The 19718-nt window shown below is 33.3% G+C and overlaps 1 protein-coding gene across 1 annotated transcript in view; it reads left to right on the top strand.

Moving 5' to 3' along the window:
* Positions 1-1226: 1226 nt before the first annotated feature.
* Positions 1227-19718, top strand: part of LOC110384346 (polypeptide N-acetylgalactosaminyltransferase 2) — a 110011-nt gene continuing 91519 nt past the window's right edge. Inside the window, exon 1 of the mRNA XM_021345587.3 lies at positions 1227-1573. Coding sequence (XP_021201262.2) covers positions 1481-1573 — 93 coding nt within the window. The 5' untranslated portion in view covers positions 1227-1480. The remainder of the gene's footprint in view (positions 1574-19718) is intronic.

A 19718-nucleotide genomic window follows, 5' to 3' on the forward strand; every position in this document is an offset into this window, starting at 1 on the left:
AAAAGAAAACTAATAATGAGGATTACAACTGATTTTAATGAGGAGAAATTTAGAACCGTGTACATAATCACCAAGAACCAGAACGAACAGGGACGAGTGACGTTTCACATAAGTGTCAACACGTTAGGAGTGTTTACAAAGTTAGTTTTTATTGCGTTTATAAAGACACCTTTCTAACACTTTTTACTTTTTAGGTTTTGCTATTTATGACTAGACTCGTATTTTTTATTGGAGATTCACGAAATAAAATACAGTATATTGAATTATCTCCTTTTTACCATGATAGTTCGTAAAATTTTGTACCCAACTGTGTAATTAACTCATTTTTCACAATTTCTGACTCATCCCCTTTTGCCTTAACACCACAGAATTAGTGGGTCGATAAACATCGGTGATAACTAAAACCGCAGTATATAAGTTATGTGGGTACTACATACTAAACCTTCCTTATCAATTGATAAGCGAAAATAAATCCGAAGTCGAGAAATTAATGCTCTCAGATTACTGGCAAAGCAAACATGCAGTAAAGTTACGCCACCAACATAAACAGTGCGATGACAAATAATTTTACTTTCTGCAGATAAAAGTGGAATATTGCCAAAAGTTTTCACCTCGCAGATTGCGGATAGAATGAAAATCTGCCAACTCTCTTTTCGAAGTAATAAAAATAAATTTCTTTGAGTCAGAAGTTAAATAAGTCTGTAAACAAAACGTTTCAATAAGAGTATTAACTCCATGGTCGACTTTATCGAGGTAAACTACTATCAAATGAAATGCCTTTGCCCATTTATTAATCTTCGCGGAATGAAACAGTTACCCACTGCGAAAAGTTATATCTACTCGTTTCGTAGAAGTTGTAAACTAAACTTCATGAATGAAAAGTAGCCCTATTGATGATGATAAGTAGCCAAACGATGATACAAAATTTTCTATTGAACCTATTTAAAAAGTTGAAAAAGAAAACTGTGAAGAGTTCAACATCCAATTTTAAAGATTGAGGCGAAGAACTTTGGAATTCGCTTCCAAAAGTTTTTGCTCTCAAAAAAGTTTGCATGTCTGGTAAACTAATCCTTGGATTTCATACTTTCATTATAAGAGCGATTGCACGTGAACCGGTTTCCGATGAACCGAGCCTAGCGTGTTGCCAGGCTCCGTACGTCTAGACACTGACCAAGGAGAACAATGCAGTGAGAGGGCCACCGTACGCGCTGCACAGTACGTCGTAGCGAGCCGAACTGTGCAAGTTCTATTTTCGTACGGTGTCGAGGACCGATACGCGCATGACCGGCAGCTATCTGTATTATTCTGTGAACTGGGTTCAGTCCGCACGCCGCACCACCAAGCGCGGCCGCGCGCGCCGCGTACCGACAACAAAATCATAACAAACGCGACGCATCGAACGAACGTGACGAAAAATTCTAGTGTGATACGTTCAACCAGTGATACGTTCTTATTTTGAATTGTTTAAAAAAAATCCAGAATGCGGCGTAACGTCAAAATCCTGTTCCTAATAGGAGCTGTGTGGATGTTTTTCCTATTTTACTACATGCAGCCTGATTCAACACAGTCTAAGGTACGTTTGTGTGTTGTCATTTCTTTTGTCTAGTTTTGGAATTTGGCCAAATTGTTGTAAGCGTTGTTTATCAATGATCAGCTGTTAGTTAGGTTAAGGATCGCTGTAACCTCCGGCGGGGTTGCACTGCGCATGACTGGACCGCCTACGCGGCGTGATAACTGCAGTTAACAGGACTAAAACACTATCAACATTTGTCAATTTTCTGTGAAAGTTTACATAAAATTCAAACAGAAACAAAATAGCTTTAGAAAAAAATGTGTACGAAAATTGCTACAGTCAGCTGCAAAAAACTAGTATTCATTTACACGTTTCTTATTCAAAATTGCATAAACAGGAAAAAAAACCTACACCAATTAAGGATAATTAAACGACTCCTACTTGACAACGCTACTGACAATTTTCTAGATGCAAGTCATAAACTCTTAGATAACCAGTACTTAGCAGCCAAGATAAATTACTATGTAGATCTTAATTAACTAACTAACAAGTGGTCCCATCAATTACTTAGTTCTAGTTTAAGTTAATGTTATGCTTTGAAAGGAAATACAATCGATCAAATATAATTGCAGCTATAAGAAATTGCCAAAAAGAAAACGGCGTGTTTGGCCAATTTCCGCACGTTTCTGTAAAAGAGTACGACAAAACGGCAATTGCCGTTAAGTGTGTGTGATTATTTTTCCGACCCAAATATCGACCAATAGAATTGCACCATTCGACGTCACGTGGTACAACCTACATGGTATTATACTGATAATTTTTTTTGAATATTTTCTCTGGTCGTTGCTATGTCAAACTGACAGGTTGTGGCCGACATTTGGGACGGAAAAATAATCCCCCGAATACCACACGAGCTTCAAAATTCTCTGGCATTTCCCTCAAGGTTCGCAACGAACCTATCGGGAAATACCCGATAATTTTGAAGCTCTTGTGGTATTATAAGTGATAAATGAGTTTTGTAATTGCTTGATTATAGCAGGAATATTACTCGGCTATTATTTTGGCTTTATAAATTATAGGACTGCCATTTTTTTCCGGCCAGTTTCAGTGTGGCATTCAAATTCGATAGTCTTGTTTTTTTACATATAAAATTTCGTCATTTTAAACGACTTTAGAATTCCTTGGCTTTTGGACAATATTCAGTATCACGTCATCTTCCGAAATGGTCATAAAATCATTTAATGATATGTGTACAATCACAATTTTTTGCGCAAAATATTTTGGTCTTTGAAAACATATGAATAATGTAACAAAAATAAAGCGCACATAATTATCTACTAACCAACATGCAAATCAGCGTCTTTATTAGACTGTGTAGGACTCATTTCAAAACTATTTTCACTTTTCCATAGTGATACAATATCACAACCAACTTGTCTATTAATATCTCGAACTAGTTGACCTTCGGAAGATATCCATACTATAATCAATTCAACTTGATGTTAATATTTCTACTAACATGTTTTTTATGTCATAAATAAGAATCTAGCAAATGCTTCCATAGAGTACAAATGATCCTACCGCACCACTGAATCATGTAGAATTTTATTATAAACTTGTCATGTTTGATTTTGATCAACTCCTATACGCACGTCATAATCATCATCATTCTTCACCTTCTTATAACCATTCTACTTCATTTGAAACTGGTTTGAATCTCAAATCCTCATTACTTGTATCCTGTAATAAAATAACACTTTTCTACTATTTCCTTCTTATTCATATCCAGGAACTAATTAAAAGATTTATCTTCCTACAAATTCACTTATAATATACAGCGTCCGTCACTGCCAATGAATAGATTATCTGCGAAGTAACTTTAATAATTACATGTCGGAAACCATGGGATGTAAGATTTCAAATTGATAAGTGTATATGCAGCTTTGTTAATGTCAAGATATTTCCTCAGAATTATAGGATTAACAATAGACATAACGTCAGTTAAGTTATTTTAACCCTATAGGATGAAGACAAAACCAGGGTGAGACACACGATGGAAGTTAGTCCTCAAAGTGATCTTGGAACCAAGAAATCTTTTGATACAAATTCAACTGAGGCCTTTGGTGACATTTCGCGTTTCGATTTTAACATGGTTGAAGGCTAACAAGATCACTAAACGATTTATAAACTGGATTTGATATTGTCCATAGGATAGGCTATTTCCTGAGAAACGGTTATACGATATCGTTCTAGAATTATCTTGAATTGTCTTATGTTTAGCTGTTTTATTTTCTTCAGGTGAATCTATAATCTAGTGAAAGTGGTTTACTGCCTTCATTATTACCAAGGCAAAATTGTTCTCTAATTAGGTTATCAGTTCTTGTTTAACAATGGCCTACACCATGTGAACACCGAATTGTTTAACAACTAACTCACCTTACAAACCATTCATATAACCAAGAAGTTGCAAAACCGGATCAAAGTCTAGATTCGGCTAACAATTTTTTATTGTAATTTGCATTATTGCATTCAACTTTCATAAATTCCTTATTCTATCGTGGCCAACAATAGCCATGGAGTTGTTTCCTGTTTCGACCTCTACTGACATAATCTAATGATACGGTGTAAAGGTGAAAACATCAATGTACCCGCTGGCCAGTCTCAAATTATGGGTTGTTACCATTTGATAGTCTAGTACAACTTTTACATATATCATGTATACTCTTCTTATGTCTAAAACCTGTTTGTACTTCCCGAGAGCAAGCAGGTGCATGTTATTCCTTATAATGTAGTTCTTCTATACTAACATTGACTATTTATTAGACAAGATTATTATCATCTTCAATGGATTTATCGTTATGTGTCGTGACATTAGTATTATAAGCGTTTAAGTTCAAGCATTGATTAACGTAATTAATTAATGAGAATGTGTCGTGGGATAAAACAATTAGAATGTCGAATTTTAAAATGTCTGGTCTACAAATATTAGTCAGTGACTCGTTAGCTTGTTATATCATAGAATGTATGACGTAATCTAGTTATGTTAAGTCTTTAATCCAATTAAGTTAATGGATTAGGTATGACTGCTGGGTGAGAGATTAATTCTTCGATAATAAAGCTGTTGATGAAGACCGTGCTACAAAAAAATTAAAATATGAAGTCTCTTCCCAATTATGTAGGTAGGTTGAGCTTTTACTTTTTTGCAAAGTTTGTATCAAAGGAATGCCTTTCAAATAGGCTGTTAAAAGTAGGGCTTAATCTTTATAGCCCGATTACCGGGTAACTCGATGCCTTTTGGTGTAACTGGCTGTCAGATTTTGGCTTCAGACTACCTATAACGTCTATCAAAAATATATTAATGGTACTCGATAACAAAGGCCTAACGTGCTTTCCTATTCGAACATGGTTATAAATAACTACACTTTCATTAGTTATCATGTCCCAGATCGTTGTAAACACAATACATACTAATAAAACTCGAATAAATCAAAGAGCGATTATCTCGCAAGGTAACTAATGTTTACTTTTATTTTCACAATGATTTATATCTGTGTAATGAAAGTTACGTTTCAGTGACCTCGATGTCGTAAGTTACGTTCGTTTATATAAATAACTGTTTAATAGAAGATGTAGGTAACTGGTGCTTGCAGTTTCTGATTTTATTTTCGCGTATTTGTTGCTCCATTTACTATTTCATTCAGGATTATTATTCCCTAAAAAGGATCATTGAAAAGGTCTGATATATGAGGTCCAATCACATTCGGCATTAAAATTCCATCACGCATGAAGCAATCATTTCACCGAACCATCTCACAAATTGAAAACGCTCCACTTATTTCTACCTTTAAGTGAACTAGAAGCCTGTTAACCAATCATATACAAGCCTTTTTATGATCACGCGGAAGCTGAGAATACTCGAACGTAATCGTAAATAGATGTTAGTACATGCGTTTTACTTCCTAAACAACATTTTTTTTTAACTTCCATCGATTGGCGTGAAGTCCATCGGTGTATTACCAGAATACATACATAGACTGTTTTTTGTTATGGAATAATGCGAATTCTACAGTTCAAGGTTTGAAATTAAACTAGTTAGTTTAAGATTTGAAGTTCTCACTATAAAAACTTAACTCAATTACGAACTTAACTTGACCTCGTTTTACTGTAGGTACACCTATTAACATTCGCATAATATTAACATAAGTTATTACTATACTCCGTAATAATCAAGAGCTTGTAACATTTTAGACGTTCCATTACAAAGTAAACTCATAAAGGTGACTCACAAATATTTGAACTATGACCTATGGTATGCCCCAAGGAACAATCTTTGGTGCAGTGTAAAAATTAACATGTCCTCTTTAGCTTAGATTAAATAATAAGTGAATTAAATGATTTTTGTGGTGCAAATGCATGACTTAAAAATTAAGACAATATTAAGTCCTCTTAAGTTTGCAGACAGTAAAAAAAATACTAATAATCTATACTGTTTTAACATTACTGTTGAATCACACATTTTTCAAGCTTCTATCTGGAATAATACAGTATCATATAGTGACACTGGTCCAAACAATATTAGAATCTGCCTTTGTCAGTCAAATAGTAAACAGATGGGATTGTTTCAGTAGTGTTGAATTGTTGATACTCATTAATTGAAATCATCGGCTTAATCTCAATGTGAGCACGCGCCTTCATTGATTCCAAAGAAAGAATAGAGACTTTACTGTCAATATTTACTATTGTCTACGTTTTTTCTCTTTAGGAATTCTGTGATAGCCTACGTTTGTACGATTTCAGTTGATTTCGGTTTAGATGAATTAGAAGCAATGACGAGACATATTATTGTTTGTTTCAAAGATACAGTTGTTATTTAAGTTAAATTAGATTTTTGTTGAGACCCTTTATTGTTAAACCTTTCTTGATAATTTCTTATTGCTGCTCAAGTTGTATCTTATTTTTTTGTTAAATTGAGTTGGTTCCACAACTCCTACGATTAGTAGATTAAGTGTAGAAGAATCAAGAGATTGAATAACTAGTTCTCACTTAAAATGTCAATACTCACAAACACTCAATTCTTTTGAAGAGACTTCACCAAAGTAAACCTTTAAACCCGTCTAAGGACGAGTCAATATTTGTGTTGGGAATGGTTTCAACAGTTTGTTGGTATCCAGTCGACCCACGACCTTTGGTATCGCAGTTAGCAGCTGCCTTGAGTGTAATCCTGTCGTTTCATTTACTTATGAAGTTCTGTAGACCTAAGAGGTTGTGTTGGGATTGCAGTTCTTGTAGTAGAGGTTGGTTTAATAGGTTTAAATAGTTCAGAAGATTTTCACCGGTAGTGTTTGAGACCTTCTTCTGTTTTATCGGCATCATCATCATCCTTCCTTATTCCAATTTTATTTTGTGCCAGCGCAGCGTGTCTTCTTCCGAATTTCTTCTCCTAACTTCACCTTTCACGTTCTTTTACTACAGAATACTTAAATATTTTTTTTGGTCTTGTATTTATTAATTTTTTATTATTTATTCGAATCATTAAAATACACAGTAAAATGCAATCTGCGTGTTGACGAGCAAGCATGATTACATAGCTGTAAGTTATCTCTGCTAAGATACGCGATGAGCAACATGAAATATGGCATATTTAATTATCTAAAGTAAGGTTAATCTGCCCATTAAACGTTGCCACATGACATGAAGAATACAAAAGGCGAATTAATTTATTACGCGTATGCTCTTAATTTGTAAGGTTAATTTCATTACCTTGTCTGTCTAACGATGTATGATAAACTATAGGAGTCAGTCATTCATTAGTAATAGTCATTATAAAAATAGTTCGAACTTTATCAATTTTTTTCGTGAAATATTGCAAACGTTCTTATACCTTAATTCTTAAAGTTTTTGAAGTTTCTATTTTATTCTTCAAAAATTAAAACTAAAAGCGCAGAGTGCAAAAGAGATAGACCTATAGGCTAGAAAGAGACGCCTACAGTTGCTGACTACCCTAACTTAAAGGAACCGTAGGGCGATCGGATCAATATGTCTGCCTAGGGGTGTATTTATGTAAGCATAGCAGGAAAAATTGCAGTTCATTCACATTGGGGACAAGGACACTTTTATATAGAAAACACGCGTAAAAGACAACATTTATTTTGCTTGTTATTTTTGAAAATAATAAGTGTTGGAGTCTAAATAGGAGAGGGATTTGAATTTTGAAGAAATAGTTAAAGCAAAGAAACTATTTAAATATGAATATTGATACAGTGCCATTAATTATGATATTTTATTATAGGTAACATAAGATGATATTTTTGATATTTTTTACAGCACAAAATTTAACATAAGAAAGGAGATATTTACACTAAACTTATTTTATAAATATTTAAAAATGATAATTGTAAACTGCGTCAGCCATCCAAGTTATTAATAGAAGTCTAGAATCGTTGGCACCTTCGAATGAATAAATAATTAATATCGGTATATCGATATTATTAACAGCCGCACTGATGTCTCTCTGGCAATCTATAATAATTTCCCATGGGCGTCGTGTGGTGAGATTAAAGGATCATATAGGAAAGGGTCGTTGCTTCCAGCTTTATTATAATGTGGAAGTTTATTGGATTAATTAACTGGATTTATCTAGCTTATGGCTAGTCTGGGTAGATTGGGTTTGCTAGCTTTTAATTAGTGATTTTTTTTTAGATTCAAATCCGTAGTTCCAGCGATCACGTCCAGAAATTTTTGATTGTTATTTTATATCTTGAATCTTTATGTTTTAAAACCTCAAAAATTAATATCATGTTTCTGTCTTAGACTAACCTACTTTTTGTTTCATACACAGTGGTTACCCACTTAGTTTATGTCACAATAATACTAAAACTCGTTAAAATACTATTGAACATAAATAAAGTTTAGCATTGTGCTTTGGACATGTCATGGTCAAATTGATTGTCTTACATAAGATTAGCGTAAATATGATTGAAACACCATTGTCCTACTCTAGATTATAAATAGCATACCATGAATGGACTATAAATTAAATCGCTTAGTTAAGTTTTAGAAGAAGTAAATATAGGTAAGTGAGTCAAATTCGTTAAATAGAGTTTAAAAGTGTTGGTTTCCGCAAGCCAATAATAAGTAATTATTTCTATTAAAAATAATACAAACAAGTTACTAAACAAACAGGTTATATCATACGCATTGACTGCCGGTCACGTATATCATAACTTACCTATTACTAAAGTTATTTTCCTTAAACGTCAATAAAACAATATTATACAATATTATTGTCGGTCGATATAGGTTGTCCTTCAAACCACAAAAATTGACAAACATTAGGTACTCATAGTGACCACACGGTAAAATATTGTTATACTAACTTTAGCCCACGATTTTATCTGCGTCTCGGGGAAAGGAAAAAGTTAAAAAGGTAGCATATGTCATCTCCAGAGTACCTCTGAGCCAATAATACCTACCATATTAGCCTAAGATTCAGCCATTTAAGAATGCCTGCGTAACATGCATGCCTAACCTAAGGATTATCAACCCAACCAAGGTCACCAATGTTGGCCATATTTTAAAGCCAATGCCAATATTGGATCTGAAGCCTTACGCACGCAGCGTCACGCAAGCATTTTGTATCTGTTTACCGCCGATTGTCTTAGTGAACTCTTACAATGGAATTGTGAAAAATTACCAACACCACGCTCGATAACACACGTGGTATGCCAATTCATATTTTCGAGATCATAGTTTAAAATACTAGATGTGAAAGTATATCATGTATAATGTTCGAAGTGCAATAAGAAACGTTTGTGATGTCCATCACCGCACTTTATTGACGAACACTCATAAATAATCGAGAGGATATCAGACAAAAATTTAAATGGACGAAAGCTAAGTTCAATCGAATACATAATACCTACTTACGTATAATAACTATGAACCGTCATACGAAGCTTCAATCTTTATTAACGATTTTGAGAAATAAAACACGATTGCTTCATAATTTCCTCTTCAAAAATATCTCCACTATCATCTTACAAAATCTACAGAAACCACGATCTAACTGAACCAGGTCTATTTACATACAAGGAGGTCAAACACCTGTTATCAGTATGCATAGTATCATTCACTGATAAGAGTGATTCACGCTTTTCAGAAGCTAATGTCAACAAGCACATTTTTTTGTTATCTCTGCACCACTCGACAACTCGACGTTATGTGATAATAGCTTGTAATACTTTTGTAGATAATTGTTAAATGGTTTATATTATTATGTTGATGTGTAATTTTTATTAATTATCCTTGTTTTTTCTTCTTGAATCATAGCCCTATTGGCAGTCCATTTAAATCAAATATGTGCTGGTTGGTACTCTTTACTTAACACATTGCCTCTAATATTAGTAGTAGTAGTTTAAAATTTTCAAATTTTTGTCTATGCTGAAATATGATAATAGTTCATCAATGACTACAAATTTTCCTTATATCTTCCTTCCTTTTATTATCCTGATCGTGACATTTCAATTTAGCCGAAATTATTTTGCCATAAAAATAAACACCACAATATTTTGGATTCACTACTTAACTCGCATCATCAGATTGTTCCACTATGCTATCATCCATTTCAAAATACCACACCATTTTATATTTTTATTAAAATTTTAAAACTATCAGAAACGCTAAAAGCTTTGTGGTTGCGCTTAAAAGCGCTATATTCATCACATAGCGTTATAAATTGAGATCTAAAGCGCTTTCGTATAATCCTGTGTGAAATATGATGAGGTGAAATATTGTTTCATTCTTTGATGCATAAAAGTTATAAATATGAGAAGTTTTAAGCCACGAGGAATTCTCGTATTGATGAAAGAGATCAATTTATATAAAAATTATCGTATTTTTATAATTATGTTATGACATAGGTAATGTTTTGTTTTATTTTACACTTTTGATTACTTGCTGTTGAATCAATGAATGAGTGGAACGTAATTTTTATTTCAATCTTAGATTGATGTAACTTCAACTAACAAGGCTATTAATCTTTATTAATACTACTCGGTTGATTATGCGGTAATCTTAGTGACTACTAGTCCGTTTTGAAAAGTTATTTAATTATTATTTGCCTATTAATTATTGAAGTAGGCTAGAGGCTTCATTTTTCCCGATACCTACGCCAAGGAGTTTTCACGGGCCTCGGATGAAACCTATCGCAGAACTGGCAGAACCTAGTATTAAATACAATACGAATAATAAAATAAGCTTTCTCCACCTATAATAATATTTTCTTTTCCTACATACATAGTACGTGTGCCACAGTACACCCTCTACTACTTACCCCTCTTGTTATCGACATACCCTTAGTGTAGGGAGTGGTATTTGAAGTGCGAATAGTGGTGTAAATCTAGAGTACTTTCTTGTTTTCCTTTCATGGTATGGGCTTTGATTAGCCATACAAAACTGGTGTAAAAATACCTCTAGAATTTTCAAGGTGTTCACTCTAAGTATTTGAACACGGCATGGAAAACCATAGTTCAAATTTTAGCCAGCTTCCAATTTACCTATAATGCAAACTACAGTGACTTAAAATCTGTTTAACAGTGCAATCACAAATAACATACAGTAAGGATTAACTTAACTTTCTAGCAATACCCATATTACATTACAGGACAACTATATTAAGTTCCCGATCATAGTGAACATAAACAATAACATCCGCTAGAACAAAATGGCGGCAATAAAATTTTAATGGCCGACTATTAAGATTTATTATCCGAAGTTATTCGAGGTATTGGTATAAAGCACGGAGTAAGGAAAGGTGAACGGAGATGTCAAACTATAGCAGATAGGCTCTTTCTTCTAGGTCAAATACTTGCGGCGGAAATCACCAAAACAATTAGTTACGAGTGAACTAACGAGGCGTTCGGATTCTCTGAGGTGTCTGTCAATGGTTTATGGTATTTCAAAAAAAAATAGGGTCTAAAAAGGCGTATAAGGACGACAACAGTGGCGTTCCTTGTCCCCCGCACACCAGCAATTTGGCGCGCTACTTTCTTAGGAGATTTTCCGTTATGGCACCTCCGCTAGTTTTTTGTTCTCCATGGTATAAAGTAACGACCTACACCTCTGCAATCGAGCGTCACGTATAAATTCAAGTTTTATGTTAGATAACATATTTAAATACGGGCTATCAAAGGAAATTGCTGTTTTGATGACGTTTGGTAGCTGTAGGGACGTGAAATGCCCAATATTTTATGAGCAATTTTGACGATAAATCTCAAACTATTTTTATACGAAAGGTAAGTACCTAAAGGTTAAAGGTAGATGTAGGTTATTTAATAGGTGCATTTTTCGGCACGTGAGTTGTTAAACCGTTTTGTCAATACGATAAAAATATTTACACGGTCTCCCATTTTCTTGCAATGAAACAAACCGACTCTCGTTTTTCCGTTTACTTTTACTGAAGGACCCTTTTCCGAGAAAATATTGGGGATAATGATTTCCGAAAGTTAAGCCTAAGTTAGAAAAAACATGGAAACGGATCTTTTGTTAAGTTATAACGTTTGTTTTCGATGTCTCCGGATTTTCTGGAACCTTCCGGACCCTTCAAGTGGCTCGCTAAACCGTCTTTACCGGTCTCTTGAAATTGTTTGTTTCGTACAAAATTCTACAAGAATAAACCGGTACTTAAAAACAAATTGCTCAGTTTTTGGTTTATGGAGGTCACTTATGTAGAGGTAGATACTTAATGTAAAATATTGATTTTCAGCCTTACATCATCGTTGACCTCAACCTTATTAATATTTTAAAAAACTAAAGTTGTTCCATAAATTTGCGATTCAAAAAGCCAATTTTTTATGTTCAATGTCATTTATAAAAGGCTTTAGGCCTTTTGATTCATGAGTCATAGGCCAGATCAATCCTTAGAAATCGTGTAAAAAAAGTCATTCAAATTCCTAAGGCACGCAAACAGATTACTGCCAAAAAATCTAAGTACCTAATGTTACAGTGATCTGACAACAAAACGATCTGATCCGGATCTCGTGTTTCTCAATATTCCAAACACGAATAAGAAAGCGTACATTTTAATACGAGTCACGAATTTGGTCGTAAATAGCCATTAATAAACGTCATTTTTGTTTTATATTCTTTGGCACATCCTGTCTTATAAGGCGATCTCGTAAATAAATTGTGTAATATTGTGTATTTGTATGAAATTTTTCGCTTTTATATTTGTGAAGGCGGTTTTGTGGAGCGTTAAGTGAGTTTAAGTATTTCCTGGTTCGAATGGACGGTATATTTTTAGCGAGAGACAATTCAATGTCTTATACGATTTTCAATAAAAGCCTTATCATGTAATAAAAATAAATTATGTTGCCTACTTGTACTTATACTTACTAGTACTAGAAATAAATTTAATCTATAAAAATATTGAAAGTAGCTATTCTCTGTGAAGCATAAACCCTACCTACATTCGCACAGTTGTTCAAGGGTAAAAGGCCAATAATTACGCCAATATTTCCATCTTATTTATACCCAAAGTTAAACCTACTTACAAGCTTACCAATTGGAAAATATTTAACTCTAACAAACACTAATAAAAAGTCTACTCTATTCCATTGTCCACAAACCTATTGTTAAGAGAATACTTGTATTTCGCAGCCAACTTAAAAATTGTCGCCTGAAAATGAATCTGGAATACCCAGACCGTGAAACCAGACGCTGCCGTTGACTTTAAAGTGTGGCGTCATTTTAATGAGTTTTCTGTCCGCTATGAATGAAATGCCTACTTGTATAAGTAGGCGGTATATTTTACCGCAAATAGAATTGGAGGTACTGCCTTTTCAGATTCAATAAATAGGTGCTTTTAAAACTTATTTAAATATGAGACTGTTTGCGTTGGTTGCATTTTATTTAAAAGGAAATATCGACAATATTCGATTTTCATATAATATTTACATTATCAGTTTATTTAAGAAAACACGTAGGTTTTTGTTTTTAATCATTTATTATATCTTGCGGGATCCTTATTATAAAGCGTAGAGAGATCTTAGAACAAAAAAAATGCCTAAAGTATATTTTGCGTGCAAATATGACAATCAAGCATTTGACAGTATCCGTCACATTACCGCTCCTACTTCAGCAAGCGGCCGTAACCGAGCCGTTCAATCAAGTGACACTTGTTATTAAGTGGCCACGATGTTTGCAGTAAAAACAACTTTATCGATTAGTAAATCGATACGCGGCATCACTATGCGGCAGCTAATGTTTCGCTATTTCGCGATTCTTTTGTTTGTGATGGAAGTGTTTGGAATGCGAAGCCTTTTTGCAGTAACTTCCATTTTTTTAAAGATCATCGACTTGTTATTACTTAATCGAATTGAATTGGTGTCCGTAAAATCGAACGGAATTATATTTGAGAAGTTTTCTTAAATATTTTTATAATGGCTTATTTTAACATGACCGCCTCTTTTATTGTAAGAAGGAAGCGCTTATATGTATAAGTACCTACTCTTAGACTTTACATGATATTTGAATAATGCGCCTGCCTAAAAAATAATAAGTACACAAGTTTTATTCCTATTAACTCTCATCGGTATTAAATACTTCCACAACCGTTTAATCCTTACTCATGTCACTATTAAACTGCAATATTTATGCAAATATCATTCACATAGTTAACAGAACAGTAGTTAACCCTTCACCTTATAATCTGCACACACCACTTTATTGCCTATACAGTTGTCACATTATAAAGAAGTCATTTTATATAATAGTTATTTTATGTTAAAATAAGGTAAGTACAGCGGGACGGGCCATTTGATGATTAACCATCAATAAAAAAGGTAACTGTAGTGTTAAAGAAAAAAATAATTAAATGTGTGGTTTTCAAGTGCGAAGGGCATTGTTGTCACAAAAGAGTTTGTGTTTTTTTTTCTTATATTGGAACTACTTTTTCGATTGCAAATAACAAAATAACTACAAACATAAAAATCATTTCAAGAAACTGCGAAAAAAAATATATATGCTTAAAATTACATATTTTCCTAAATAAGAAACCTACGGCACCACTCTTAAAAATAAATAGTTTACGACAAACTCTATGAGAGGTTGACAAACTATCGGCCAGTGACCGGTAAACTTATAAAAAATGTGCACAAACCGTGAAATACTAAAAAATAACAATAGATATCGGTTCAAATCAAATTCTAAATATAACTTTTAACAATAAAATCATCATGATTGTTGATATTGAACGAAATTATTAATACTTACAATGAAAAAGTTATGTGATTTTGATATGGGTAAATAGTGGACAAAATATGCAAATAGAGTATATAAATAAAAAGGTTGTCTATAAAAGTGATCAAAATTCGTTTTAGCCATTCAACCAAAAAGATTCAGTGCTGTCTACCCTGTATAGACAGCACGTCAACCTACCTCAAGCTTCAATAGATTTTCAAGTGAAAGGTTCGATTGGTAAAATGTGTCAGATTCGGGTAGCGTATGTACCAACAATTTTATTTATTTATACACTTCGTAGATCTCTTTTAAATGTAGCAAAATGACACTAGGTTTTGTTAAAAAAAAAACTTATCTAAATTAAAGTAGTAGTAGTAGTTTTGTTAAAAAAAAATTAAAAGTAGCCCAAAGACTACACAGCAACAGAAGACCCAAATACCTTCACTTTTTATCCGTCTTAAAATTCCTTTCAAACAAAGTGTGGTCACCAAAATTTCCTACTTATGTGAGACGCAATAGCCCAACAATTTCGTTACTAGTCACGTAACACGCACTTTCCACTCAATGAAAACAACGTCAACTTGATATATTTTATTCGATACCTGCCTTTGTAAGCAGCTCCGTTACGTTAATTTAGTTTTGAAATAATCATCTAACTTAAGATAATTTGGCATTAAAAAACCGGATAAAACATAATATACGATAATAACTATTAAAAAGTTAATAGGTAATAACTATTAAAGGTAAGAAATTCTGCCTAGTGACGTAGCTTTTTTGCATAGTCTTAAAATGACATAAACTAGCCATAAGTCGAGATCTTATCTGGTAATAGTAGTCATTACCTTTAAATAACGTTCTGATTGAACTAAGAATATTTAATAACATACCGAAGAAAAAATTAAAATCTCTTATGATATAGGTACCAATATGAAAAAAAAACGTTAATTTATAACAAAACCGAACAATGAACCAACCATAAAAAGAACACTGTCCTAATTAAGAAAACTACTCCACATTTCGAACGAACGGAACTCTAAAAACAATAAGCGTTCGTGCTTCGAAATTGGGTGACCATTATTAACCTGCGCACGTGGACTGGACTTACGTACGTACCTACTAACCTAATCTATCGTGTATAATCTGTGCCCGTTCTAGGAAAACCTCGTGAGAAAATGTCAAACGTTAGAGCGTCATTTGTTTTTTGGAATTCCGTGACAGATTGCTAAAATGGAATGTTGTTATGGAGCAATTTAATTATGGTAAAACCACTCAGCGAAACCGGGTAAAAGTTAACTTAATAAATGGGTTATATGGGGAAAGTTTTTACAAATGGTAGTAATCGTAGCAAACAAATAAACAGATTCTGCAGCTTTATAATATTAGTATAACTAGCGACCCGCTCCGGCTTCGCACGGTATAACAGTATTTCCCCACTATTTAATGAATTTTATTATACACATAAACCTTCCTCTTTAATCACTCTATCTATTAAAAAAGACCACATGAAAATCGGTTGCGTAGTTTTGAAGATTTAAGCGTAAAAAGGGGCATAGGGACAGAAAAAGCGACTTTGTTTTATACTATGTAGTGATAAGTGTAGGTATACTTTTACTACATCAGTTGATTGACATTTTATTCACCTAGGTACATATACCAAGCTGGTAAATACCTATACATATAGACTTAATGCTTAACTAAAAGGCATTCTGCACCAGTTGACCTTAAGGTTAATAGCACTGCATTACGATTTAATGTCGTGCGTCGATAGCTTTCAATTAATTGTTCTCTTTCACACAAACGATCAGGTTTGCAGTTAGCATTAATTGGAATCGGTAATGTTAACTACCAAACATGCATATATACTAATTAATTAATACCTACATGTAGATCCACTCTATGTATTATATAAAGCTGAAGAGACTTTTTTCAATGCGCTAATCGCAGGAGCTACTGGTCCGACTTGAAAAATTCTTTCAGTGTTCGATAACTTATTTATCGAGGAAGACTACCTATAGACTACTTTTACCCACAAAACAGTGCACGAAGCAGTTCCAACGCGTTATAAAATTTAATTAAAATAATCTCAAATTCTTCTGGATATAGCCTAGATCTTCCAAAATTCGGAACTCAGTGAATCATTCACAAAAGACTAATTTAACTCATTACACAAATTGTCTTACCATATAAATCTAACTGAACAGTTACTTGCTACTTCCAAGCATAATAAGACATTAGTATTTAGGATACTACCGTCTCTTTATTAGAAGCACGCATGTAGAATTAATGTATGGTAGGAAGGCTGTGACGTATTGTAGGCAAATGCTTTTATGTTTACGAGTTAGATAATAATCGTATGAGTTGTTATTATTGAGGATAATACGTGTTACTAATTTAAACGTTAAAGATGTGTTTGTTATTTATTCGGCTATCTGGTTGCCTTTTGTTTAAACGCATCTTACCTATAGTGATTTTTTGGCGTTAGTTCCTTCATAAAAAGTAGCCTAGATACCTGTAACAATGCAACGTGCGCTTCTCCATACCTAATCTTTTTTGATAGGAATTTCAGTTCAACCTAAAAAGTCGTGACCAAAAATTAATCAATGTTTCTGTTTGCATTTAAGAGGAAAATATCAATAAACACGAATAGTAATATAAATATAAATTCAATTATAACACTGAGTGACTCAGCAAATATAGCTTTATGTGGTTATGTCCATATTACAACTTACGCCATCTAAGTATCTGTTATTTTGCCTGTTACTGATAAAAATCTAAGTTAGGTACTTACCTATATGGGACTGATTTCAAAATTCTGTTTTTAGCAAAGGTTTGATTAACAAAACAATATATAAATAGGTTATTGAAATCCGCAATAAATGTACAACACAAAGGAAGTGTAACCTACAAAGACGCATCAAACTCTGTTGACATAATAGTCAAGAACAGAATTTCTCAACTAGAGCAACTTTTGTTGCCTTTCTCACCCGCACACTGGAGACTAAATAGTCGGTCGATAGTTGACCCGAGTGCTAGCAAAAAGTATTTTTAAGAAAATCCTGAATTCAAAGAAAGTCTGGTGATACCGGTTAAAAACCAGATTTTTGTAAAATGCTTACTATGTTCATCTTCATACTGGTTTATGAGCACCAAGAAATTATGGGCCGACTAAAAGTGTGCAGTGTGAAGGTACTGAAGCAACTTTTGTTGCTTGTCTTACACTTATATTGCTAAGAAGAGCACATAGCAAGTTTATTAGTTTAAAAGTAAGTTTAAAATGTCTTACGTAGTTTGAAGGAGTTATGTGCACGTTATGCTAGCAGTATAAGTTTAAGTTTTCATAGTTTTGTTAGCTCGAGAACGTCTGGTTATGAAGTTTTGAAACTGTTTAAGTTATACTTTTAGCATATCGTGGTATTGTTGTAGTTAGGTATAGTTGCAGGCTTTGCGGGTTAGCAAAGTTGTGTTTCAGCAGAAGATGTTTAATTATGAATTTAAAGTAGCGTGTTCCTTTAAATTGAATTAATTTGCAATTTATTTGGATGGTCGTTTTTTCATATGTTCATGAAAAACTTTTCAGAATTATGAATCTTACGTCAAGGAGAAATAACATAGTTTTTGAAATCTCGAAGTTTTTGGCCGATATTTGTTGTTAAATCTCTAAAATTATCTACAAAATAATGATCAAAATATAATTATCGCACTTCACAATATCAAATAGATGTTACAGTAACATTAATTATTCTCGTTTCCTTCCTGGTTAACCCAGCTTCAAGTCAGACATGACATAACGTAGCATTTGTTATTTAGACGCTGAAATTCAGACCACTTCGAATAAGTCACGGTTGCATTAAAAATCTGACTGTGACAGATGAGTTTAGGAAACAACCTAGATTTTAAAATGAGTATTTAATCTTATTGCAGCTTAAATTCAATTAAGAACGTTACCTACTGGCCACTTTTATATTTACTCATTTGACAGTGAAGAGAAAAAAAGTCATTTGACAGTTGATTCTAATCTATACATATAATAAAATGATATTAAAGTCAAAACTGTACATAGATTTTTTTTTTTAATTCTTGGGGGGTGATCCATAATCGATTCTGAACCCAAATATGTAGTTATTAGAATTTTTGTCTGTATGTCTGTATGTTTGTCCCGGATAAACTCAAAAAGTACTGCATGGATTTAATTCAAATTTTGCATGACTATTACCTTGGGGCCGGTTCAACACATAGGCTATATATTATCACGCTATCACCAATAGGGGTTGAGCAATGAACGATTAAATAAACGAAATTGGAAATTCTATATTGCCCACGCAGACGAAGTCGCGAGCAACAGCTAGTTTCAAATAGGTACGAAAAGACTGGTTCCTAATTGCTATGGCCCTTACTTTTTTCTATCCTCTTGACATAATTCCTTGGTACCTTTTTGCGTTATCAAAGAAAGGAGGGTCCGATTTTTTACAAAATGACACGATCAGCAGATTTCCTAATAAAGCTTCTAGTGTTTGCTTGTTCAGTAATAAGAGCTCTTGATAAGGTTCTTAACTGGAGATATAATCAATGTTTGTATCTTTTAAGTCACAAAATGGTGCAACAAATTTAAAAATGAACACAAAAATCCTGTAAACGGTAGTCAAGACATTAATTTATTTTATTTTTAACAAAAAGAAAACACTACAGATAAACTAAATAATCGAAAATTAAACAAAATAAATATTGAACTGAACAACCAATTTCATCGAAATTGCAAACAAAACGATTGTACTAAAATGTTCGAGAAATAAATCCAGCATGGATGAGTTACACCATAGCAACGTTAATCTTCATTATCTTCAAACACCATTAAACAAGGAAGTTTACCAAAACAAACAGAGCGTATCGAATAAAAGTAAAAGACGAAACATTATACAACATCATTTAGAATAAATCAATAAATCGATCGAGCGATGGGATGCAACCTCTA

The sequence above is a fragment of the Helicoverpa armigera genome, chromosome 13, assembly GCF_030705265.1.
Source record: "Helicoverpa armigera isolate CAAS_96S chromosome 13, ASM3070526v1, whole genome shotgun sequence".
Classification (NCBI taxonomy): Eukaryota; Metazoa; Arthropoda; class Insecta; order Lepidoptera; family Noctuidae; genus Helicoverpa; species Helicoverpa armigera.